General features: G+C 57.8%; 1 protein-coding gene across 2 annotated transcripts; it reads right to left on the bottom strand.

The window, feature by feature from the left end:
• Positions 1-5,253: 5,253 nt before the first annotated feature.
• TLE5 (TLE family member 5, transcriptional modulator) lies at positions 5,254-16,274 on the bottom strand. 2 transcript variants are annotated; one of them, XM_068169504.1, is made up of 7 exons: positions 15,989-16,274; positions 15,431-15,528; positions 13,833-13,896; positions 10,341-10,385; positions 8,599-8,661; positions 6,413-6,487; positions 5,254-5,500 (listed from the first exon to the last, which is right to left on the bottom strand). In XM_068169504.1, exons 1-7 carry the CDS (start codon positions 16,013-16,015, stop codon positions 5,282-5,284), a joined length of 591 nt encoding a protein of 196 aa, XP_068025605.1. In that variant the 5' UTR covers positions 16,016-16,274; the 3' UTR covers positions 5,254-5,281. The 2 variants fall into 2 exon arrangements, with proteins under 2 accessions (XP_068025605.1, XP_068025604.1); XM_068169503.1 differs by having other exon boundaries at positions 5,254-5,503; positions 15,989-16,271.
• Between the last annotated feature and the right edge of the window lie 8,365 nt (positions 16,275-24,639).

Genomic DNA, 24,639 nt, shown 5'->3' with positions numbered 1-24,639 from the left:
AGGATCCCAGTCTCAGGAGAGCTGGGTTCTGAGCCTGGCTGCCTGCCTCCCTCTCCCACTCTTGCATCATGACCTCTCATGCACAAAGAGAAAAGGTTTCTCTGCCAGGGGCCAGCTTTAAACCATCCTTGAGCAGCAGAGCTTTGGAGGCCCCATGTCACCTGCTTCTCACGAGCATCTGAGCCCCTTCTGCTGGGGCAGGAGTGAGACTCTCAGCTTCAGTCATGGGAGAGCTTACATGGAAGGAAAAGCTGTTTCCTCAAGTCTGCAGCTACTGGGAGAGTCATGAGGGAGGGGAATTTTAACCCTTCTCTTGCTGCTGGTGTGAGTTAGAGCTGCAGATTTTCTTAGGCAGTTGGATTTGTGCCCTTCAGAGAGGCAGAAGCAAACCCAGTGGCTGCAAACAGAGCCAGGCTGGGAAGCAGAGGGAACCACAGCCCTGCTGGTCTGTGGGATGGGATATCAGGATGCCTCCCACCACCCAGGGAAACACTTTGGGTGCAAAGCCAGCAGTGCTTCAGGAATGGGTCATCAGGGGAGGCAGGAGTGAAGCACAAGGTTCAGTTTAATACCTGCTGGGAGATGCAGGAGATTCGGAGAGCCCCAACAGCTCTGCCTTTATCTTTTACAGTGGGTTAGCCTCCTGCAGAGAGCAAGAAGCTCTTCCCCAGGAGGGTGGTGACAGCCTGGCACAGGTTGCCCAGGGAGGTGGTGGAAGCCTCCTGCCTGGAGGTGTTTGCAGCCAGGCTGGAGGTGGCTGTGAGCAACCTGCTGTGGTGTGAGGTGTCCCTGCCCATGGCTGGGGGAGGGTTGGAACTGGCTGAGCCCTTGAGGTCCCTTCCAATTCTATGATTCTATGATGTAGCCACAGCCCAGGCAGGAGCAGCTCCCTGGCCCCTGCCTGCTGGCAGCCAGAGATGCTCAGCCAGCAGCCCTGTGGTTTGTTCGACCCTTTGCCCACTGAACTGAGGCTGCTAATTAGCTCTAACAACAGGAACGTCTGTTCCTCTGAAACCACCAGCCTGCAAACACCCCGCACCGATTTTCTCCTAAATCCTCCTCCCTTTGCACATCCATCAGGAATAACATCCACTTACCGTGCTCCCTACCCCCGGGGCTGAGGTTGAACCAGTGACCCCGAGGTGAAAGCGCTTGAAAAGCTCCAGCCCTCCCCGCAGCCACCTCCCTGCTCCCAGCGGGGTTTGCAGCAGCAGCAGCAGCAGCGCTTGCAGAGCCGAGAGAGAGAGATGGTTTGCAGCCGCTGTCGCATGGCAGCAGCCCCAGCCCGGCGCTCTGCTGCTCTCTCACATCGCAACCCGGCTTGGGCTCGGCTTGGGCTCGGCTTGGGCTCGGCTTGGGCTCGGCTGTGCCGAAGCCCCCGGAGCAGCAGCGAGACCCTGGGCTAAGGCTGATGCCAGCAGCAGGGTTTCTGCCAGCTCCTGACCCACAGACCCTGGGCAGTGCTGGGGGATTACAGGTCTGAGGTTTGTCTTGTCCCAGGGCTCTGTGGCTCCCAAGGATGCCAAGACCCCAGGATCTCAAGAGGGGAACCTTAGAGCAGCCTTCCAGTACCTGGAGGGGCTGCAGGAGAGCTGGGGAGGGACTTTTGACAAGGGGCAATGGCTTTGAGCTGGAGGAGGGGAGGTTGAGACTGGGGGTTGAGACTGGAGGTTGAGACTGGAGGTGAGGAAGAAATTCTTTCCAGTGAGGATGGGGAGACACTGGCAGAGGCTGCCCAGGGAGGCTGTGGATGTCCCCTCCCTGGAGGTGTTGAAGGCCAGGCTGGATGAGGCCTTGAGCAACCAGCCCAGCTGTCCCTGCCCATGGCAGGGGGGTTGGAACTGGATGATCCTGAAGGTCTTTTCCAAGCCAAACCATTCCATGAGCCTGTGAGCCCTGCCCTCACCTCTGTGCCCTGCATCTGGCACACAGCAGCCAAGCAGCTAGCACTGGTGGCTGCTTCCCAAAGCACAGGGCCTGGCTGCATCAGGAGTGTTGGGCCCTGCATGAGGCTCCCAGTTTGGCAGGGGACAGGGCTGAGACCCCCCCAGACAGCCCTGCAAGTGTCCCAGCCAGCAGCCAGAGTTCACAGATGACCACCAGAGCTTTTGCTTCTCTGCACTCTCCCCGGGGATCCCTCCCAGGGGCACAGCAAAGTCCTCCAACACAGCCTCCTTCCCAGGGGAAGGAAATCTTTCTCACTCCAGGTGGCCTGGAAGATACAGAGAAGATGTTATCAGGGCAGAGCAGGCTCTCTGAAGCCAGAGGACAGCTCTAATTGTCGAGAGCCAATTCCATTACAGCAATCTCAGCCCCAGGGCAACACAGGGTGGATTTTCCAGAGGGGCTGAGTGCCACAGGAGCAGCTTCTCCTTTTCACCCACAGGAAAAAGGAGTTGTGCACACGCAGAGCAGAGCTGCAGCAGCCCACAGGGACCATTCCCTTGTGTTCCCAACCCGCTCCTGGCTTCAGCAGGCAGCCAACAGCCCTCCGTGGCACTTTGCCTCCTCACTTTTCATTCAGAGAGCTTCCAGGTCCCTTGCACCACCACCTGCTTTTGCCTTACTCTGAGGTTTGTTTTGGCTCTGCCCAGGCATTGCTCCTTGCCCTGGCTCCAGCAGGCTCCAGCTAAAGCTCCAGCGTGGGCACAGAGCTCCCAAAGGATGCCTGTGGGAGGGATGGCATCCCACAGTGGGAGGTAGGCAACAAAGATGGTCCTAGTTCTGGCAGGAGCAGGAGAGGAGAGGGAGGCAAGAGCAGGAGAGGGGAGGGGAGGAGCAGAGGGGCAAGAGCAGGAGAGGGGAGGGGAGGAGCAGGGGGGCAAGAGCAGGAGAGAGGCCAGAAGAATAGAATAGAATAGAATAGAATAGAATAGAATAGAATAGAATAGAATAGAATAGAATAGAATAGAATAGAATAGAATAGAATAGAATAGAATAGAATAGAATAGAATAGAATAGAATAAAACCAGGTTGGAAGAGACCTTCAAGATCGTGTCCAACCTATCATCCAACACCACCCAACCAACTAAACCATGCAAGAGAGAGATGCCAACCTGAACCTCCTCCTGCCCTCACAGAGGAACCTCCAAGAGAGAGGATCCCCAGCACAGAGAGAGGGAGGGAGAGAGGGGCTCCCCAGCACAGAGAGAGGGAGGGAGAGAGGCTCCCCAGCACACAGAGAGGGAGGGAGAGAGGCTCCCCAGCACACAGAGAGGGAGGGAGAGAGGCTCCCCAGCACACAGAGAGGGAGGGAGAGAGGCTCCCCAGCACACAGAGAGGGAGGGAGAGAGGCTCCCCAGCACACAGAGAGGGAGGGAGAGAGGCTCCCCAGCACAGAGAGAGGGAGGGAGAGGCTCCCCAGCACAGAGAGAGGGAGGGAGAGGCTCCCCAGCACACAGAGAGGGAGGGAGAGAGGCTCCCCAGCACACAGAGAGGGAGGGAGAGAGGCTCCCCAGCACAGAGAGAGGGAGGGAGAGAGGCTCCCCAGCACACAGAGAGAGGGAGAGAGAGAGGCTCCCCAGCACAGAGAGAGGGAGGGAGAGAGAGGCTCCCCAGCACACAGAGAGAGAGAGAGAGGCTCCCCAGCACACAGAGAGAGAGAGAGAGGCTCCCCAGCACACAGAGAGAGAGAGAGAGGCTCCCCAGCACACAGAGAGAGAGAGAGAGGCTCCCCAGCACACAGAGAGGGAGAGAGAGAGAGGCTCCCCAGCACAGAGAGAGGGAGAGAGAGAGAGAGGCTCCCCAGCACACAGAGAGGGAGGGAGAGAGGCTCCCCAGCACAGAGAGAGAGGGAGAGGCTCCCCAGGAAGGGCACCAGGTAAGGCAGGCACTGCTCCGGGGCCGCTCCCGGCAGCCCTCCCAGCCCTCTCGGCAGCAGAGCTCCGTTTCCTCCTAGCGACCGACCGGGGCGAGCCCAGGGGGGGCGGGCGGGCGGGCAGGGGAGGAAGGGAAGCATTTGAAACTCACCCCGAGGGCGCCACAGAGAGCGAGAGAGGGCAGGCAGCGACTCAGGGAGGTGTTTTTTAACCAACCTTCTTATTTCTTTATTTGAAAGGCACAGCTTGTACGTCCTCGATACAGCATTTTCACTTCCTCTTATGATTAGGTCAAAGTGATTAAAACACAAAAAGCAAAAACCAAGATCTTTCTAAAGGACTATATACAAACACCAGATGATTAGTTTATTCCTTTCTTTTTTTGTTGTTGTTGTTCCTTTTCCTCCCCCCCCTCCCCTCCTCCCCTCCCCTCCCCCCCCCCCCCCCCCCTTGCTGTTTTTTGTCTGTTTGGTTTTTAGGAGACACGCTAGCGCACGGAGATAAGAACAGAGAAAGCTGCTGTATCCTCTACACTGGGAAGGAAGGGAGCAGGGATGCATGGAGGGCACCAGGAAAGGCTCTGGGGGGGGAGGTCTGCCCCCCTACCCAAGCAATCCCCCCCCTCCCCCCCCCCCAAAAGCTATGCCAAGGTAAGGGGGGGAGCGGGCGGCGGAGGCTTCCCCACCGCCACCACCAGCCCGAAGCCAAGGAGCAGCTGAAGACAACCCCCTGGGGTGGTGCTAGGGGGACTGGGCAAGAACAGATACATGCAGAAGAAGAGCAAGGTGCCAGCCTGGTATTAGTGCAGGAGGAAGGAGGAGGGGAGGGGGGCACAGAAAAAAAGGGGGGAGAGGGCCAGGGGGATGCGAGGAGAGATCGAGAGCGCTCGGGGAGGGAGGAGATGGTCTCAAGGGCAGGGATCCCAGCAGGGAGTTGTGCAGAAACCCCAGGGGCAGCTTTAAATACCAAGGGGAGCAGCGGGCAGAGGGGAGCCCCATGGCACTGAGGAGCTGGGACAGGCAGGGGGTGGGGGAAGGGAGGGGCAAGCAGCCCCAGAGCACACCCCCCACCTCCCCCGTGCCAGGCTGTGGCTGGGCTCAGTGAGGGAGCAGGGCCAGGGGAGCCAGGCTGGGCACAGGGAGAGAGCACAAATCGGCCACACGGTCACTGCTATGGCGCTCACATCACTGCACAGCAGCCTGCCCCGGGGCGCTGGGGGCAGGAGAGGGGGGGAGGAGGGGGTAGTGGGGGGCATCCCCCAGGCACTGCTGCCCATGGGAACAAGCCTGGCAAGCTGCCACCAAACCCCAGCCCCCCCTGCAATGAGAGAGAGAGAGAGAGAGAGACTGCATCTTGCGTTAACCAGCGACACCCTCCCCACCACCACCACCCACCCCCCAAAAAGCCTGCCAGCCCCCTCCCCTCCCCCCCTCCCCCAACCAACCCCAGCCCCTCCATCCACTTTAATCTGATTTCTCCCCATCATCATCTTGGTGAGCATCCCCATCGTGGCCGTTCTTGTCCTCCTTGGAGAGGTGAGCCTGAGAGCCCAGGGCCGAGAGCGAGAGGAGCCCGGAGCCGGCGCTGACCGCGGGGAGGGATGGGGGCTGGAGGCCCACGGGGAGAGGAGTCAGAGGCAGGGCAAGGGCTTGGAGCTGTGACAGTTGGTGAGCTTGAAGCTGCTGCTGTAGAGAACGATGGACAGACAGGAAGACAAGAGAGGGATATTGTCATTTGGAGTGCACTTGGATTTCCCTCCCCCCCAGCCCCCTCTCCCTTAACCCTGGGCTGCCCACGCAGGTTGTGCCCAGCGGCCAAGTTTAAATCGGGGGCCTGGAGAGCAACACAGCCTTGGGGCAGGGCAGGGGGCAAAGAGATTGGAGAGTTCTTAGGCTGTGGCAGCCTCAAAGGAAGGCTCAACAGCGTGTTGGCAGCACCACACATAGCCCCAAGCCCGCAGGACATCTGGCCTCAGACTCCAGCATGCTCCAAAGGTTGCAGTTAAAGCCCTCTTGACCTTGACCACGAGCAGATGGTGTTTTCATGTCAAGGAGCTGCTGCAGCAGCTCCTGCTCAAAACCAAAGCTCCTCTCCTTGCACCCTGCTGGGATGGAGCAGGGGTCCTGCAACCCCGTGCCCAGATGGCAAGTCTGGGCAACACCAGTCCCATGCCAGCAGGGCCAGCCCAGCACTCAGCTTCATCCCAGGAGGGCTGCTCCTGGGCACAAGGGCACAACCCCAGGCCATGGCTGTCCTGCCCAGCCAAAGGCAGGGACTTTGGAGGGTGTCAGGGAGTGACAGGACTGGGGAGGGATGGAACAAAGCTAGAAATGGGCAGATTGAGATTGGCTGTCAGGAAGAAGTTCTTCCCCATGAGGGTGGTGAGAGCCTGGCACAGGTTGCCCAGGGAGGTGGTGGAAGCCTCCTGCCTGGAGGTGTTTGCAGCCAGGCTGGATGTGGCTGTGAGCAACCTGCTGTGGTGTGAGGTGTCCCTGCCCATGGCATGGAACTGGCTGAGCCCTGAGGTCCCTTCCAAGCCTGCCAAGCCTCTGATCCCCACCCCTCCAAACCCAAACTAAACCTGCACCACGTACACGGATGATGGAGTTCAGTTCTGGCGCCGTGACCTGCTTGGCTCTCTCGATGGCTCCCAGCACTTGCTGCTGATGCTGCACAGAGAAATTCAGGGTCACTGCTGGTAGCACAGGGAAAGGGAACAGGGATTTCCCCCCTCCTCCCCCCCCCCCCCAAGTTGTCCCAGCTGCTAGCACCACAGTGTCCCAGACCCAGGCACAGGCTGGCTGAAGCCCACGGCGGGAGACCCCCTGTGTGCACTTCCACTTGTGACAAGGACCTCACAGCACTGAGGCCCCACAGAAATGAGCAGCAAGCAGAGAGGTCTCCTTCCAGTTCCTCACTACAGGCTTAAACAAGTCCTCTCTTACTCCCTCTTCCTTCTCCCCCTCTGCCCAGGCCCAGCAACCCTCAGCCAGAAGGGCTCCGAGGCGAGTTCCCTGCCTCCCCCTCCCCACACCTGACACAACAGGAAACACTTTCCCCAAACTAAACAGAGCCTAAACCAACCAAATCAGAAGCTCCCTGGGAAGTTCCCCATTCCTTGGGCCACATCCCAGGTCCCAACTGCTGCAGCAGCAGCAACAGCAGCTGGGAGATGCTGCTGTGGAAGAGCCCAGCACAGCTGCTCCAAAGACAGGCAGGGGAAAGGCAGCTGGGCCACAGCTTTAAGAAAGGACAACTGTGCTTGGGCCCCTGAGAGCAGAAGGTCTCTGCTGGGCCTGACCACTGCACCCCCAGCAATTGGCTGTTTCTTTCCATCTTGGCAGCAGCACAGGGCTGGGGAGCAGGGAGGGGGGGAAGGGGATGCATTAAGATACAAAAGTGGCTTAGTTATTAGGCAGCTCTGATCTGATCTGCTCAGCAAAGCACTTTGTCCCCCCCCAGGAACAGGTGGGGGTGGGAAAAATCCCACCACAACTCACAGCTTGTCCCTCAGCCCCACAGCTGACCCAGACCCAAACTCCAGCCCCACCCCCCCCAGCTGACCCAGACCCAAACTCAAACTCCTCCTCCCCAGCTGACCCAGACCCAAACTCCAGCCCCACCCCCCCCAGCTGACCCAGACCCAAACTCAAACTCCTCCCCTCCAGCTGACCCAGACCCAAACTCAAACTCCTCCTCCCCAGCTGACCCAGACCCAAAGCCCCACAGCCTCCATCCCCAGAGCTGGCCATGAGAGCAGCCACAGAGTTCAGCCCCTGAGGGGCTGTGTTGGGGAGATGGACAAACACAGCACCCGAGGTGCTTCACCCTCCTCCTGCCTGGGGCAGCAGCTCCCAAGCCCTCCCAATTGATTCCTCAGGGGAGTGTGGGAGGAGCCAATCAGCTAATTAATGAGGCAGAGGAACCAGCTCTCCAGGAGGAGCCATATGGAGGTATTTTTTTAACTGCCCCCCCTCTCCCTTCCCCCAGCTAGCTGCCTGTGCAGAAGTGGCTGATGACTCAGGAACCACAGGCAGGAGAACAGAGCCCAGCTTTGTCCACTGCTGCCAAGGAAGGGGCTGAGTGGGCACATTCACCCCCACACAGTGCCTGGGGGGGCTGCTCCAAGGCCTCCAGGCCAAATTTGTCCTGAAGGGCTGAGCCCCAGGCAGGGGCCAGGAGCAAGCACGAGGCTCCCCAGAGCAGAGGTGAGAGGCTGCCCAAGTGGGGAGGCTTGTGGTGCCTCACTGCCCCTCCACTGCTCCCCTGAGCCAGAGCTCAGAGCAAGCCCTGGTGAGGCCTCATCTGGAGCACTGTGTCCAGTTCTGCCCTCCCTGGTTCAAGGGGCTTGCTGGAGAGGGGACAGCAAAGGGCTACAAAGGTGCTGAGGGCAGTGGAACATCTCCCTTGTGAGGAATGGCTGAGAGAACTGGGAGGGGAAAAAGAAGAGAGGATCTCATCAGTGCTGCTCAGTAGCTGAAGGGTGGGTGTCAGGATGGGACTGGTGCCCAGTGCCAGGACAGGGGGCAATGGGCACCACCTTGAACCCAGGAGGTTCCACCTAAACATGAGGAGGAACTTGTGTGATGTAAGGGTGATGGAACACTGCAGCAGGCTGTCCAGGGAGGTGGTGGAGTCTCCACCTCTGGAGACATTCAAACCCTGCTTGGAGGTGCTCCTGTGTGACCTCCTCTGGGTCAACCTGCCTGGGAAGAGGGGTTGGGCCCTTATCTCCAGGGGTCCCTTCCAAGCCCTACCACTCTGTGACTGTGTGACTCACCTCTTGAGAAAGGTAGGGCAGAACCTGTGCACAAATCCCATTTAGCCTCTTGACGATTTCAGCCTGCAAGGATGTGAAGAATGCAGAGGAAAGGCAGCAGGTGACTCAGGCCTGACCACCCTCAGCACCACCTGCCCCATCTTCCCCTTCCCCAGGCACAGCCCAAGCTCCCAAATGGGACCTGAGCAAACACACACACCCCCTCTCAAAGATGCTGGCAGTGTCCTGGGGCCATGGAGAGGTCACCCCAATGATTAAGTAAATCACTGCTGCTGACTGCAAAGAGAGGCTCTCAACATTCCCTTCCCTCTCTGGCTCCCTGGTACTCACTCCACAAACTGGGAGCAGCCAGAGAAGAAGCCAGACCCAGGTGGGGATGTGTTGAGTGACACTGGGCAGGCAGACACAGAGGGACACAGCTGCTGCCTCTGCTCAGCCCCCTGGGACTCCCCCTCCCCAAAGGCAAAGGTTTGCTCACTGGCAGCCTGCCCTGTGGCCCAGATGCAGGACTGGAGCCACTCAGGCACTGAGAAGCTTCTTCACTGTCAGGGTGGTGAGACACTGGCATAGGTTGTGCAGAGAGGTTGGGGCTGCCGCCTCCCTGGAGGTGCTCAAAACCAGGCTGGATGAGGCCTTGAGCAACCTGGGCTGGGGGGAGGTGTCCTTGCCCATGGCAGGGGGGTGAAATTAGAGGACCTTGAAGGTTCCTTCCAAGCCAAAGCAGCCTCTGATTCACAAGCAGGTGGCACACTTGGGGCTGTTAAATGCTTTCCTACTGGCAAAGCCCTTGGCAAAGCACAGAGCCAAGGGGTTTAGGCACCAGCCAAAGCTCACCAAGAGGGCTCCACCAGCACCAGAGGGGAGCAGACTGCACTGGGAGACAGCTGATGGGGCAGCAGTGGTGACTCATGGCTCAGAGCCTTTAGCAAGATGCCAGTTCACCCAGCCAAGTCACTCTCATGGGCTTCCCATGGGTGATGGGATGGGAGGCACCAAGTGCCTTTCTGAGGAGCAGAACTGTGCTAGGAAGTGTTTTAACTGAGCCCCAACAGAAGTGACTTTGTGGCTGGAAGCTGAAGCCAGCCAGTCAGGCTCAGAGGAGGCTCTTGGTGTTAGCAGCATGGGTAATTAGCCACTGGGGATAATTAACAACTGCCAGTGAGGGTAATGAACAAAGTTATCCAGGCTGCAGCACAGCCTCCATCACAAGGAGGCTTTCTTAGAAGGTCTGCCATCACCTCATCACAGCCCAGAAGTTCTGGCCTGACTGCAGCAGGAGCCTGGAGGGGAACCAGAAGTGTTTGACATATTAGGGTGACCACAACAAAGCCTCCCTGGGCACCAGGGAAGGCTGCAGAGCCAGGAACCCACCCAGAGCCTGAAAGGAGGGTGGGAGAGACCTGGGGGTCATCTCTTGCCCTCCACCCTGTCTTTGCATCTGCTGACGAACTCAGAGCTGCAGCTCCAGACCCTGCCTGCACTGTCTTGTCCAGGGCTTCACTACCTCTTCAGGCCCTGGGGGAGAACCAGAGAGTGCCCAGAGCCTGGGGTGGGAGCCCTCAGCCCAGCACCACCTTCCTGAGAGCTTGGGGGTCCCTGTATTTTGAAGGCAGCTCAGACATTTGACAGGCTCATGGCATTTCCAGCTGCTGAAATACCACTGAAGTGACAAAGAGGGCAAAGCCCAGCAGCCAACCCTCCCTCCTCAGGAATTAGAGCCCTTGGAAATGCCTCCACCCTACCTGTTTGTGCATTTCAATATTCAGCCCGTAGGACATCTCATAGTACTGCAGAGGGGGAGAGAAAAAGCACACACACAAAGGGACATTTTAAGTCAAGTCTCCAGCAGGGGAAAGCAGCTCCATGCAGCTTTCCTAACAAGGCCTTCTGCAAAGGCTGGTAGGAGAGAGGAGAGCAGCCCCAGGACACAAAGGCAGCAGGAGGCAAACAGAGAGAGACTCAACTCCAGGTCTAAAGCAGAAGTGCTGAGTCCAGGCACTGCCTGCCCCATCCTGCTCCAGCCTCACACTGCTGCAGATGGAGACCTGGGAATCTGCCAGCTGGGCCCTATGCAACACCCCTCACAGCCACCTTTCAGCAGCCTGCACCAAGGTGAGAGTTGAGTGCTGCTGCCTTCAAACCTGGACAAAGGCTCAGGGCTCCACAGACTTCCATTAGCCACAGCCAAAAGAGAGGCAGCCTGACCCTAACCAGCTTTGCCTGGCCAACAGCCCACAGCCCACGTGGCTGCTCCAGCAGCAAATGGAAGAGCTCACAACTGGGCTTCATCTAGCCAGGAACACATCCAGCTGCACACAGCTCCAGCTGTTTGGGGAGAAGCTGTGTGGAAAAAACCCAAACCCTCCCAGAAAAACCACCCAGAAAAATCCCTGCACAGCAGCAACAGGCAGCTCCAGAGCAATCTGTTGGCAGGAGGAGCTCATTCCTGACCCCTGCAAGAAGCTGTTTCAAGGCTTGATATTTGAGAGTGTAGAAATCTCCTCCTGCAGCTTGCAGGCTGCAATCCTCAGCCTTCCAAAGGGGAAGGGGAAAAAAAACCAAACAAAGATCCACATCTGTGCTGAGTTAATGCAAGGAGAGGATCTCTGCAGACATTCTGCAACTGAGTGAGGAGCACCCAGCTCGCTCTCACCATGATCTCTGTCTGCTCTGCCACCACTGCTGGGCAGCTTGCAGGCTGCAATCCTGAGTCTTCCAAAGGGAAAGGGGAAAACCAAACAAAAATCCCCATCTGTGCTGAGTTAATGCAAGGAGAGGATCCTTGGCATCCTGGTACCAATGCTACACAGCTGAGGTGCTGAGTTAATGCAAGGAGACGATCTGTGGCATTCTGGAACTGAGTGAGGAGCACCCAGCTTGCTCTCACCATGATCTCAGTCTGCTCTGCCACCACTGCTGGGCAGCTTGCAGGCTGCAATCCTGAGTCTTCCAAAGGGAAAGAGGGAAAACCAAACAAAAATCCCCATCTGTGCTGAGTTAATGCAAGGAGAGGATCTGTGGCATTCTGGATCTGGCTGAGGAGCACCCAGCTTGCTCTCACCATGATCTCAGTCTGCTCTGCCACCACTGCTGGGCAGCTTGCAAGCTGCAATCCTGAGTCTTCCAAAGGGAAAGAGGGAAAACCAAACAAAAATCCCCATCTGTGCTGAGTTAATGCAAGGAGATCATCTCTGGCATTCTGGAACTGAGTGAGGAGCACCCAGCTCATTCTCACCATGATCTCAGACTGCTCTGCCACTGCTACTGGGCAGCTTGCAGGCTGCAATCCTGATTCTTCCAAAGGGAAAGGGGAAAAACCAAACAAAAATGCCCATCTGTGCTGAGTTAAGGCAAGGAGAGGATCTGTGGCATTCTGGATCTGGCTGAGGAGCACCCAGCTTGCTCTCACCTTGATCTCAGTCTGCTCTGCCACCACTGCTGGGCAGCTTGCAGGCTGCAATCCTGAGTCTTCCAAAGGGAAAAGGGAAAAACCAAACAAAAATCCCCATCTGTGCTGAGTTAATGCAAGGAGAGGATCCTTGGCATCCTGGTACCAATGCCACACAGCTGAGGTGCTGAGTTAAGGCAAGGAGAGGATCTGTGGCATTCTGGAACTGGCTGAGGAGCACCCAGCTCGCTCTCACCATGATCTCAGTCTGCTCTGCCACCACTGCTGGCTCTCCAAGCTCCTTTGCATTCAGGAGCCTGAGCAGGAAGCAGAAGCCTGACCCCCAGGCTGCTTAATTGTGACTTATTGAAAAAAAAACCCAGCAAGAGAGAGCAGCTGGAGCCAGTGCTGCACACTCACAGCAACCCTCCTCTGTGCTTCCCCTGCCTGGGTGCTGCGGGTGGCGAGCGCCAGCAGCTCCGTCTGCCTCCGGCTCAGCCAACGCAAGGAGCTGCTGTGCCTGCAGAGCCCAGGAGTGCTGCACAACAAGCAGTAGCCCTTCCCCTCTGCTGATGGAACCAGAATCAATTCTGGAGGCTGGCAGCATCAAGGGGAAAAAATAATAAAAGCAGCCAACAAACCAAACACAACAAAAAAAAACCCAACCCCAAACCAAACATCTCTCAGCCACACCTGGAGCTGAGAGTCTGCAAGCTGGCTGCAAGGCTCGGGTGGCAGAACAGAAGCAGCCTTCCCCTATTAATAGGCAAGGAAAGCAAGTGGCCTCCTTGTCACCAGCCACCCCTTGCTGCCCAAGGCCTTGGAGTCTAAGCACACAAGGCAGTGGAGTGGCCAGCTCCCCTGTTTCTGGTTTCCAAGTCCCCACTCTGCTCTGAAGAGTGGCTGTATTCATTCCTACATCTTATCTCTCCCTTTCCAGGGCAGGTGCAGCAGCAGCAGCTGCAGCTGGCAAGAGGGCTCCAGCTCATCTTCATGGAAGGTATCACAACCTAACTGTTAACTCTTTGATAGGAAGGGAAGAGAACACAGCCCTGCCTGGCATCCCTGCCTGGCATCCCTCCCCTCTGCTCCAAGGGCTCTTCCAGGCGTGGGAAGAGAGAGGCATCACCTGGCAGGCAAACCACCAGGCTGCCTCCAAGAACATGGCTGTTCCCTGGCAGATTTCTCTCTCCTGAGCCACAGCTAAGCCTGCTGCTCACGTGTGGCACCGCTCCTCATGCCTTCACCAGGCTCTGCTCTGGGGTCTGCACACTTCGTGCCGGGACACAGGCACCGGCAAGACGTGCCAGCACTCAGCACCAGGGCTCTGCAAGGCTGCTGGGGTCACAGGAAGGTGCAGAGGGGTCAGCTCTTGCACAGCAGGAGGTTTCTGCTTCCCCTCCCACCAGCCCTGGGGGATTTTGCAGCTTCATGGCTCCTCAGAGCACAGCTTTGCCTTTCGCCGGCCAGGACTCTCCCCCAGCCCCCAGACGCCTGCACACCAGCCCCTCACAGCTCTTTCTTGGGTGCATAAGAGCTGTCCCTTCCCCCAGGGCACAGAGAGTCAGGTCAAGCAGTGGCAAATTCAAGGACCCCATCCCCAAGCCATTCAGCAGTCAGCCCTGTGCCCACCAGCTCTCTATGCCCAGCAATTCCCTGCTGCTTCCCCAAGCGACTGCATGCAGACAACACACACCAGGGAGAAAAACACCAACATCAAAAGCACCATTTTCAACAAAGCCAATGCCAGCCCTGCCCACAGACCTGCTGCTTCACGGGGCACCTGCTGACTGGAGTCCCCACCACTGCCACCCACATGCTCTGGGCTGCCAGGACCCATCCTTACCATGACGTAGTGACGCTGCATCTCCGATTTCTCACTGGCTAGTTTGTCACATTCCAACTTCAAGCTGAAAAGCCAGAAAACAGTAAGGGTGGGGGGAAAAAAAACCACCCCAAACAAACCAAGCCAACAGAAAACACCCCACCCACAAACAGGAGGTGAGAGAATCGATCTCCACACAGCAGCTGCTGCCTCGCACAGCTCCCTCCTGGTTTCTCGGCACCACCGTCCAGGCGCGGAGGGGCAGCTTGGAGCTGGGCCACGCTGCTGTGCTGGCACGGCGGCGACCACAGCAGAGCCCAATCCCCACCTTCCCAGCTGGAGTTCCCACCAAGCAAGCATTCCAGAGAAGAGGCACAGGGCCACGCTCCAGCTGGAGGACACTGAGCTGGCAAATCCCTTTCGGTGGGAAGCAGAAAGCAGAGCAGAAAGCAGAGGTGGCCGCTCGGGGAGGGCTTCGCCTTCCCGCAACCGATTGCTGGGGGCTGGCTTCTAAGCATGGACCTCGCTGCAGCACTCCAGGGATGCTCCAACACAACTTCAAAGCCAGATCCATTTCTGGATGGTGATGGTGACAGAGGGGGAGGCTCAAGTGCTGCACATCCCTCCAGAAGACATTTTTTTTTGTGGGTGTGTTTTTGGTTGTTTTTTTTCCCCCCTTCTTTCCCCCTCAGTTCTTCACACCCTTCAGAGAAAGTGCTGCTGCTCCCAGTGTTTTATGAGACTCCAACTCACCAGCCCAGCAACTCCAGCCAGCATGTGCTGTGGTTTTAGGTTTCAAACAAGAAACAGCTTCACCTACATAAAACCTGCTCCTTCTTGAGCAGATTAAGTCCAGGGGGTGGAGTGTGGTGGTGGTGGTGGTGGGGAATAGCCTCCCTTCCAGCAGGCATGTTTCCTAAGCTGCCCTCCTCACTTGCTGGCAATGCCCAGACAGAGGGAATACCAGGAAAGAGCTATTTCCCAGCAGCTTTTCTGCCTGCTCCTGCCAGCTCTGCCCAGCAGAGCCCAGGCTGGGAAGCTGCACCCAGGCACAACTGGCACCTCGCAGCCTGCCAGGCTGTAAGCAGGGGGGCATCACCCAGCTGCATTTAACCCCAAAGCTTCATGTTTTCCTTTCCCATGCACACAGAGGCAGCACATCACAAGCCAGCCTGCAGGTCAGCAGATGCATCTCCACACACACCCCCCCCCCCCCCAGAGAGGAGTGGAAGCTTTTGGACTGAAGTGCTCCCTGCAGCACTGGCCGGCCAAGAACGGCAGCCAGCAAGAACAACCACGGAAAACTCCCAACAAGAGGCAGGAGGCCTGGCAAAAGGCTCTGCACGCTGCTGGCCGAGCAGTGCTCAGAGGAAAGACCTTGGCTGGAGAAGGAAGATGCACGTTCTGCTCGCTGGGCTCCCGAGGGGACGCGACTAATCCTGCGCGTTAAGTCCTTCTCTGGCCAAAGGTGACCAAAGTTAAGTGACCAGGCTGTTCCCAGCCGGTGAGCGAAGCAAGGAAGGAGAAGAAGCAGAGCGATTCCTTCGCGTCGTGCTACCACCGGGCAGGCCAGCGGAGGCTGCGGGGCAGCCCCGGGCGGCCCCCCCGGGGACACGTACCTGTGGTACTGGGCCTGCAGCAGCTGGAACTCGTCCTTGATGCGGTCGCAGGAGTCAGAGGTCGTGAACTTGAGCTGCTGCGGCAGGTGAGAGGAGCCCTAGAACGAGAGAAGGCAGCGCTGGGCGCAGGACAGGCAGCCCTCCCGTCACCCTGGTTCCGGCCCCGGGCCCGCCCCGCTGCCGCTGCCGCTGCTCTCGCCCCGGGGCTCAGCCCCCGCAAGGGAGCCCAGGCTCGGCGGCTGGAGGCCCAGGACGCGCCCAAGGTCACCCGTGGGGCCCTTCCCCGGGCGCTGCTTCCAATCCCCACCGCCCCTCGGTAACGGCCGGGGCGCTTCGGCCGCGGCGGGGCGCGGAGATCCCCGGCCGGGGCGGCGGGGCGCGGAGATCTCCGCCCTCTCGCTCGTCGGCGGCGGGAGGCGCTCGGGCACCTCGGCCTCTCCAGCGCCGCCACCGGGAGGGCCGGGCGGCCCCCCCGCCGCGGGCCAGCCCGCGGACCCCCCGCCGTGCCCCGGTGCCGTGCACCAGCCCCGCCCCGCGGCCGCCGCGGCCGCGCCGTACCGAGTGCCGGCTTTGTGGAAACATCATGTCAAGCTGCGGCTCGGTCCCCGCACGGAGCGGCCCGGTGCTGCTGCTGCTGCTGGTGGTGGTGGTGCCGCCGCCTGCTCCTGCTGCAGCTCCCGAGCCCGCCGCGGCTCCCCGCACCGCCGCCTTTGTCCGCACCGGGCCCGCCCGGCCGCCCCCGGGCCCGCGGCCGCCCCGCCTCGGCCGCGCCGCTCGCCCCGCTCCGCTCCCGCCGCCGGCGCCTATTGTCTAATGGCGGCTGCGGCTCCGGCTCCGTCCTGCGGCTGCTCGGCACCACCTGCCGCCGCCGCCGCCTCCCCGGGCCGGGCGGGCCCACGGCCGCTCCCGCCCCCGCCGGTCCCCGCCCCCGCCGCGCAGTGCCGGCGGCCGCGGGCACCGGCCGGGGCTGCAGGCTGCGAGCGGTGCGGGAGCTGAGCGGTGTTTGGGTCGCGCCCGGTGCGCCAGGCTGAGACCTCCGCGCCGCCGCCCGGCTCCCCGCGGCGGGGCAGGGCTGTACCCTGCCGTACCCGACCGTACCGTACCCACACCGGCACTCCGGTCCTCTCGACGAGGTCCCCGAGCCCTCCCTGAGCCCCGGCCGGGGCTACCCAGCTCCTGCTGGTGCTGCAGCCTGTCGGTGGCAGCTCCACTGACCCTGGACTCCTTCCGCCCGCCGCTGCCGAAGCGAGGCCCCGGGCTCAACGCTGGCCACAGCTGGGACCGGGGTCGTGGTCAGGGCCGAGCTAACGCCGCCGCTGAGCCACCGCCGCAGGAGGTCTTTGCTGAGGCTTCTGTGAACAGAGGCTTCCTGCAGGTCTATTGCGTTGTTAGGGGGTGCTCCAACCCCCTCCTTCCCCTCCCCAGCAAAGATAATTCTTGCATCATTGTTTCCTGGGGTTAGAGGGAATTGCAGAATCATTATGGTTGGAAAAGACTTCAAAGATCATCAAGTCCAACCATCAACACCTCCCTGGCCGCTAGACCATGTCCCTGGTGGTGCCTGTGCCAGCCCGTTCCAATGCCTGACCACTCTTGGAATAAGGAAATTCCTCCTGATATCCAACCTAAGCTTCCCTCTGGTGCAGCCTGAGGCCATTACCTCCTGTCCTGGAGGTTTTGCTGTTAACAAAGCCACCGCTCCAGTTTCTTACCAGTTCTTACACCTGAAGTGGCACCACAGCACCTGGACTGCGCTGGGCCCTGCAGGGAGCACCCTCAGGTGTGGCTTATTTCTCTGTCCTTTTGCACAGATTCGGCTGCATGGGTTTGGTTTGCTTTATTTCGGCGCTGCCTTTGCTGAGGGAAGGCAAAGGAATTTACCTGCATCTGCCCCTGCACAGCCCCTCCCCAGCCTTCTAGCAGGTCTCCTTCAGGCACTGGAAGGCCACTATAAGCTCTCCCCCAGAGCCTTCTCTTCTCCAGGCTGCACAACAACCTCAACTCTCTCAGCCTGTGCTCATAGGAGAGAGGCTCCAGCCCTCTGATCATCTCATAGCCTCCTCTGGACCCTCTCCAACAACAGTTCAATGTCCTTCTTGTGTTGAGGACCCCAGGGCTGCACACAGCATTCCAGCCTCACCAGGGCAGAGCGAGAGAATCGCCCCTCTGCACCCGCCGGCCACGCTCCTTTTGATGCAGCCTAGGCTACGCTCTGCCTTCTTTCATGGCTTTCAGATGCTGCTCTGCTTCTATCTTTGAAAAAAATCAGTACATTTTCTGCTCAAAAATAGCCCCCCACACGTCATGGCTCCAGCACTGCGGGCTGGGCTGTTGTGCTGTTTGTTTTTAAAGAGAACAATACAGCAGCTGAGTTATTGTGACACCTCCTGTGTATTGTGCAGCAGCCCCTTTTCACTTCCCCATCTCCATAGTAGTGAAAACTGTGACAGCTTCATGCCAAGGATTATTAATAGTGCAGGCAGGCTTCAGGTCCCTGCAGAGTAAAGGGTTGGAAAAGAGGGTAGCCACTCTCCACCCAAGCTGGTCAATGTTCTGGTGCTGGTCCACAGTCTCACCACCCTCCACACAAGCTGGTCAATGTTCTGGTGCTGGTCCACAGTCTCACCACCCTCTACCCAAGCTGGTCAATGTTCTGGTGCTGGTCCACGGTCTCACCACCCTCACACCAAATAACTTCTTCCTGAGAGCCAGTCTAACCCTGCTGTGCCTCAGCTTCAAACCATTCCCCCTTGTCCTGTCTCTAGTCACCCTCATGTGAAGTCCCTCTGCAGCCTTCCTGCAGGATCCCTTCAGGTACTGCAAGGCAGCTCTAAGGTCCCCCTGGAGTCTTCTCTTCTCCAGGCTGAACACCCCCCCCAGCTCCCTCTGCCTATCCTCAGAGCAGAGGTGCTCCAGCCCTTGGATCATCGTTGTGGCCCTCTGGACTCTCACAGAGGCTGGAGGGAAGGTGCTGACATTGCTCCCACTCTCCAGGGCTTGTGTCTAGGGACATCCTCCCCCCGCCAGGTCGCTGGCCACTAGTGCTGGAGCCTGGTTACCTGGGGACCAGGGGTTTATATTTAGCATTGCTAATGGAGCCATTGGCTGTCCCAGTCCCCAGCCCCAGCAGGAAAGGTTCTTACAGGGATGTCCTAATGAGACCAGGGCAACTTCCTATTCGTTCCTAAAAGGAGCAGTCTAACAAAGCTGCCAAAAATAAATCTGTGTAATGAAGAGCCTTTGTAAATTATTCAGATATTCCATCCCACTCCAGCACTGGTTCAAGGAGAAGAGGCTGTACAGACATTTTCTTCTTCTGAAGCTTTGGACACAAGGTGAAAGTCAGGCTGTCATTGCAATGGAAATGTAGGCCCCAAGGTTCTGCTGTTACCCTAAGAATATTGTCTCTTTTACCTGGAGTTGAAGAGGAAGAAATGAAAGAAAAAGGCAGAGCAGCAATCCAGGCCCTGAGACAAGGAAGGATTTTTTTTTGCCCTTCTCACCACTCGAGTCCCCCAGCCTGAAGCTGAGCACATAGAGAAGTGCTGTGCAGGTTGGAGTGTGAGGAATTCAGGCTTCCCCGAGCAGCAGCGTGGACAGGACCTCATTGGAGGTGGCATGGTTCAGCCAGCAGCTCCTCCTTTGCTTCTCAGTTGTGGTTTGGGTGCTGTGGACTCCTTCCAGTAGAAGCAGGGCTGAGACCCACCCAAACTCATTGAATTTCAGCTGCCATCCCTACACCAGCTGCTAACAAATCCCAGTCCCTCCCCAGGATGTGAAGCCTGCCTTTGCAGAGTGCTGACCCCCACTATCAGCCCATGCTCAGACACCTGTGAGACATTTTGTAAGCCACAGTGGTTGGCATCTTGTGGGCTATTAGCCAGAGCCTGCCCCATGGCACACTGCTGGTGCCTGAGGGCTTCTTCCTTTCCACCATCCCTGCTTTCCCAGCCCATCTTCACCAGTAGCAAGGCAGCAAAACCCTTGTGCAGAGCTTCCCTTCTGACTTTAATGTCCTCTGGAGCTGCTGGAGTGGGTCCAGAGGAGGCTGCAAAGGTGATCAGAGGGCTGGAGCACCTCTCCTGTGAAGACAGGCTGAAAGAGTTTGGGATGTTCAGCCTCAGCCTGGAGAAGAGAAGGCTCCAGGGAGACCTTGGAGCCGCATTACAGTATCAGAAGGGGGCTACAAGAAGGCTCAGGAGGGGCTGTTAGAAGGGCCTGTAGCTCTAGGACAAGGGGCAGTGGTTTGAAACTGGATCAGGGGAGATTTGGGTTAGACATCAGGAGGAAGTTCTACACAGTGAGGGGGGTGAAATGTTGGAATGGTGAAATGCTGCCCAGAGATGTGGTTGTGGCCTCATCCCTGAGGATCTTCAAGATCAAACTCAATGGGGCCCTGAGCAACCTGCTCTAGTTGGAGATGTCCCTGCTGACTGCAGGGGGCTTGGACAAGATGCCCCTCAGGGTTCCCTTCCAACTTGATGCATAGCTGGCACCTGAGTACCAGGTTCCCACCTTGCTGGGCTGCCTGGCAGTCTCTCACCTGCCCCATCCCCATCCCTCTGACGCTGCCACGCAGCACCATGGCTGCCTGCTTGGCTCTGAGCCTTCACAGCTTGGGCAGAGGCAGATCTCCAGCTGAGAGTCTGGGGACAGGTCTGCCCACATAGCACCTACCTTGCATCCCACTACCCACCCCTGAGCAGCTTTGCTGGGGAGGCCAGAGGGGTTGGGGCAGTGGTGGTGACAGGGGGATGCTGGGGAAGGCTGGGGCATCCCTGACTGCATCCAGGCCAGCTCCTGTGGGACCTGAGGCCACGCTGCCTCTTATCATCCTTTTATCACAGGGATTATTGGCTTTTTATATTAAACTTTCTCCAGATAGCATAACACAATCTCCCAGATGCCTGGCAAGGGCTTGGCAGCCCTGGAGTGATTTATAAGCAATCTGTCTCTGCGGTCTCTCTGTTTCCTCCTCTCCCTCACCACCTCCCAGCTCTCTCTGCCACCACCCCCATCAGCCATGCAAATCTCCCTGCTGCAGCCAAGGGCTGGAATGAGCAGTGGGGCTGTGAGTCCTCCTGCCACCAGCTGGAAGGCAGTGCCACCCCTGCTGCTGCCAGCAACCATCTCGCCCACCCCTCAGGCACAGGGCTTTTGGGGCCTGCCACCTCCAAGCAGGTGGCCAAATGCCTGCATAGGAAAGGTCCTTATGACACCAATGGTGACCCCAGTGCCATGGCCATGGGGTCAGGTGGCTGCAACCCATAGTGTGCATTTAAAACCCTAGAATCATAGAAGTGATGAAGTTGGAAGAGACCTTTGAGCTCATCAAGTCCAGCTGCTCACCTGGAGCTCACAATGCCACCACTGCTGCTAAGGCACTGCCACTGGACCACATCCCTCAGCATCTTTTAGACCCCTCCAGGGCATGGTGACTCCACCACCTCCCTGGGCAGCCTGTTCCAGTGCCTGAGAACTCTTTCTGGGAGGAAATTTGGCCTAACATCCAACCTGAACCTCCCCTGGCACAGCCTGAGGCTGTTTCCTCTTGTCCTGTCACTTGTTGCATGTGAGAAGAGACCAACCCCAGCTGCCTCCAAACTCCTTTCAGGGAGCAATAGAGAGCAATGAGGTCTCCCCTCAGCCTCCTCTTCTGAAGACTGAACAACCCCAGCTCCCTCAGCTCTTCATCACAAGATTTGTGTTCAAGGCCCTTCCCCAGCTTGGTTGCCCTCCTCTGGACCTGCTCCAGTCCCTCAATGTCCTTCCTGGAGTGGGGAGCCAAAAACTGCAGCCAGCATTTGAGGTGTGGCCTCACCAGCACGGGATTATAGGGGCAGATTCCCCCTGACCCCTGCAGAGGAGTCAGAGCCAGAGTTCAGCAGCCAGGGCCAGTGCTGGCTGGGGCAGCTCCGTGGGGGTCTTTGTCTTGATCTTCAAAGAGCAGCTGAAGAAAAAAGAGAAACTGCCCCATGGACGTGCCCTGCCAAGGATGGCCTGTGGGCAGGAAGAGCTCTTCTCCAAGGGAAAAAACTCGGGTCTGGGCAGGCTTTTTACAGCTGGCAAAACATTTCCACCCTCTCTGGTCGTGTTTTCATCAGGGACTGGGAATTACCGGGCTCCATCCCTCGCCGCGGCTGCTGCTTCCCCCTTGCTTCTGCTGTGCCCGGTGTTTTTGTTGCAGACCCATTAGGGGTAATTATCATCCCTTTTACCAGCCAGAGTGCAAGGAACAGTTTGACACTCCTCGCAGGAAGCAGGAAAGGGATTTTGCAGCTGAGGCGTGATGAGGAAGCACATGGCAAGGATGCCTGCAACTGCCGGCTCCAGCTCCCTCCCGAGGAGGGCTTTTAGCTCCGGGTGGTGTCTGCCAGGCGTTTGGAGGGAGACAAACAGGAAGTTTGAAGCTGTAACATGGTCAGGAGAGCCAGAGGAATCCAGTGACCCTCTGACCATGCAGAGGCTCCCGGGCCAATTAGTTCCCAGAGGCAGCATTTGGATCCCTCTGCGCGGGGAGCCAAGCCTGAGCCTGCTGGTGGGAGCGACCCGCAGGGGCTGCAGTGGGCAAAGGAGGAGCTTCTAGACCAGGCTGACTCTGTGTCATGGGCATGGCAAGGACCCAGACCTTGCTCCTGCTCCCTTTGCTGGACAAAGGGAGTAATGAGATACCAATTTTAAGGTCAAAGGGATCATCCAGGCTTTCCTCCTGCCTAAGGTGAGGCAGATAATCTCTCCTGGCCACCCTACATCACAATCCTCCTGCTCCCCCTCCCCAGTGCAGGATCAGTGCTCATCTCGTGCATGGGAGCTCCATCAAACGAATATTTGCAGGGTTTTCTGAGGTTTGCAGGGGGGAAGACAGATTGCTACACCCTTAAGTGTCTTCCTGTGCTCAGCTAGTTTAGCAGTGCTGCATTCCAGGTAGGAAGAACATTTCTTCCTGACCTCAATTTATGACAAAACACTGAAGCATGAGGCTGGATTGATTGCAGGAGGAGATTGTGTCTTAGTAACTCATGTGAATGCTGCAGCACAGCTGTGCTAATTCATCATTCCTTTATTTATGTGAATCCTGTGTGCAGGTTGAGTGCAATTAAATGATGTTCTTTGGGATCCTAGGTGGGGGAGAGGGGGGGGATGAAAGGATCACGGTAAATGTAGGTTTGTTATCCTGATTTACTGTGCACTGAGCCCACCCTCCAACAGCCATGCCAAACCAGCTGTGAAACCTGAGGTTGGGAGAAAAAAAACAGAAACCCTGGGCTGTCACAGGCTGTGTTTGTCAGGGGGTTTGATCTGGGAGCCTTTTCCCCCCCTCCCTCTCTTTTCAGAGAACTCAAATCTCCTTGTGGCATCTTCCTGTGACAGGCCATTGAAGAGCTTAACAAAAAAACCCACCACACTACATAATTTTGGGGGGAGGCTGAAAGGTTTGACACCTGCTGTGCAGTAATGACACTTGGCATGCTCAGGCTTTAGGGCCAGCCCTTATGCACCTCTTGCAGGTGCTTATTAAGTACCTTTTGTGGCTTCCAGGGCAGCATTTACAGACTGGGACCTGCAGCACAGGGGAGGAGATGGAGGAATTGATGAGGAAGGAGTCTCAGTTTATGCAAGGGTGGCACCACTGTCATGTTTTCCACTGGTGTGGAGCTGCTTTCAGCTAGCACACAATACTCTGCTTTGCTTTGCCTTACTGGAGGAGCTGTGCTGGAAACTGCTGGCCGTGCCCTGGCCACCAAGGGGTTAAAGAGTGGCAGGGTCCCGATCCTGACCTGAAACACCTGGGGGAGGAGGGGAAGGAGGTGTTAAAGGGCAGGAGCTGGCTGGAGGCAGCTTGGTAGTGTTTCTGTGGCCTGTGGCTTGCTGGTGCCCTCCTGTGGGAGGTGAGGCTGGCAGTGGGTGCTCTGCAGCCGTGGCTCTGGAGGGAGGAGGTTCTGTGCCTGGGGCTGGAAGAGGTGCTGGGGAAGCTGAGGTAAGGCAGTTGCAGGGTGCTGTGGGCACCCTTTGGGGGTGTGCTCAGGATGAGGTGCTGTGAGACGAGCCCAGCAGTGATCTCCTGGCAGGAGCTGAACTGCCCTACTTTATCCTTGACTCTTAGGCACCATTGGACCACGTTCTGGCTGGGGGTCTCAGTGTCCCAATGCTCTTCCCTGGTGGAAAATATTCCTTGTTTTCTGCTGGCCTCTGCTCCTGTCCTCCTGGGGTGCTGGCAAAGGATGAGGGGGAAGGGCAGCCAGGCCAAAGAGGAGTCAGGGTGGATGGTGTAGCAGCCAAAAGAGAGGTGAAGTCCAAGCAGCCCTGATGAACCTGTGTGAGAAGGAGAGAACTGAGGGTGGGAGTCAGGCCCAGTCTTTACAGCTGGGGAGGGAATAAACCTCATTAAAAAATAATCCCACCCAGTAGCTGCAGTGCTGTAGGTGACCCCATTACACCTGAGCCTGCAGATCACGGTCAGTGGATCCCCAGGCTGGACATCAAGGTGCTCTGGCCCTTAACTGTCAGCTCATTTTAAAACCAGGCAGATGAGAGGCAGCTCAAGTGTCCTCCCGAGCACCTGGGCAGGAGTCATTTTTTTTCCTGGCTTTGTTCCTTAAGCACCTGAATGCAGCCAGGAATTCAGCAGTCCCTGCCCACCCCTCCCCGGGCAGGTCCCTGGGGCTGACCTGGTGGCACGGCAATGCTGCATGCCTGAGGGATGATGCTCCCAGGGCTGCTGCAATCCTCTCTCTTTGCTCTGTTCCAGAGACTACTTCAGTGATCCCAGTGGTCCTGGCCTCTCATTAGCGCTGATGAGAGCTCAGGGTAAGTGTCTAATTGATGCCAACCCTTCCCAAGACTGCAGGAGGGGAAAAATTGCTGCTGCTGCTGTGGCAGGTGAGGCAGGAAAACCTTGAAAGGGATGAAAAAGGAGGGGGAGCAGGTGTGAGGCTACAGAAACACTCGGGAGGGGCTTTAAAGTTGTTGGGGGGTGGGTTTGTTTGGGCTGCTTTTTTCAGTGTTTGTTTGGGGCTTTGTTTGTTTGTTTAATTTTTGTTTCTTTTTGTGGTGTTGGTGGTTGTTTTGGTTCGGGGTTTGTGTTTGTTTGCTTGTTGGGTTTGTGTGTTTGCTTTGATGGGAAACGGTGAGCAGCAGGAAACCCTGATCAAAGAGGAGTGTGGTGTGGTGTCCCTGTCCTGTCCCTCCCACCAGCCAGCTTTAAGCAG

Source organism: Melanerpes formicivorus, unplaced genomic scaffold (genome assembly GCF_026170545.1).
Source record: "Melanerpes formicivorus ecotype bairdi unplaced genomic scaffold, bMelFor1.0.p_v2 SCAF_187, whole genome shotgun sequence".
Taxonomy (NCBI): domain Eukaryota; kingdom Metazoa; phylum Chordata; class Aves; order Piciformes; family Picidae; genus Melanerpes; species Melanerpes formicivorus.
The sequence above is the reverse complement of the archived record's forward strand: the minus strand, read 5'-3'. Positions and strand labels throughout refer to the sequence as shown.

Excerpts from the sequence above, each read along its gene's own strand:
- TLE5 (XM_068169503.1), bottom strand. The coding sequence starts at position 16,015 with ATGATGTTTCCACAAAGCCGGCACTCG. Across the intron at positions 15,529-15,988 it reads TTCCACAAAGCCGGCACTCG|GGCTCCTCTCACCTGCCGCA; the intron begins GTACGGCGCGGC and ends CTCTCGTTCTAG. Across the intron at positions 10,386-13,832 it reads TGCAGCGTCACTACGTCATG|TACTATGAGATGTCCTACGG; the intron begins GTAAGGATGGGT and ends CCCCCTCTGCAG.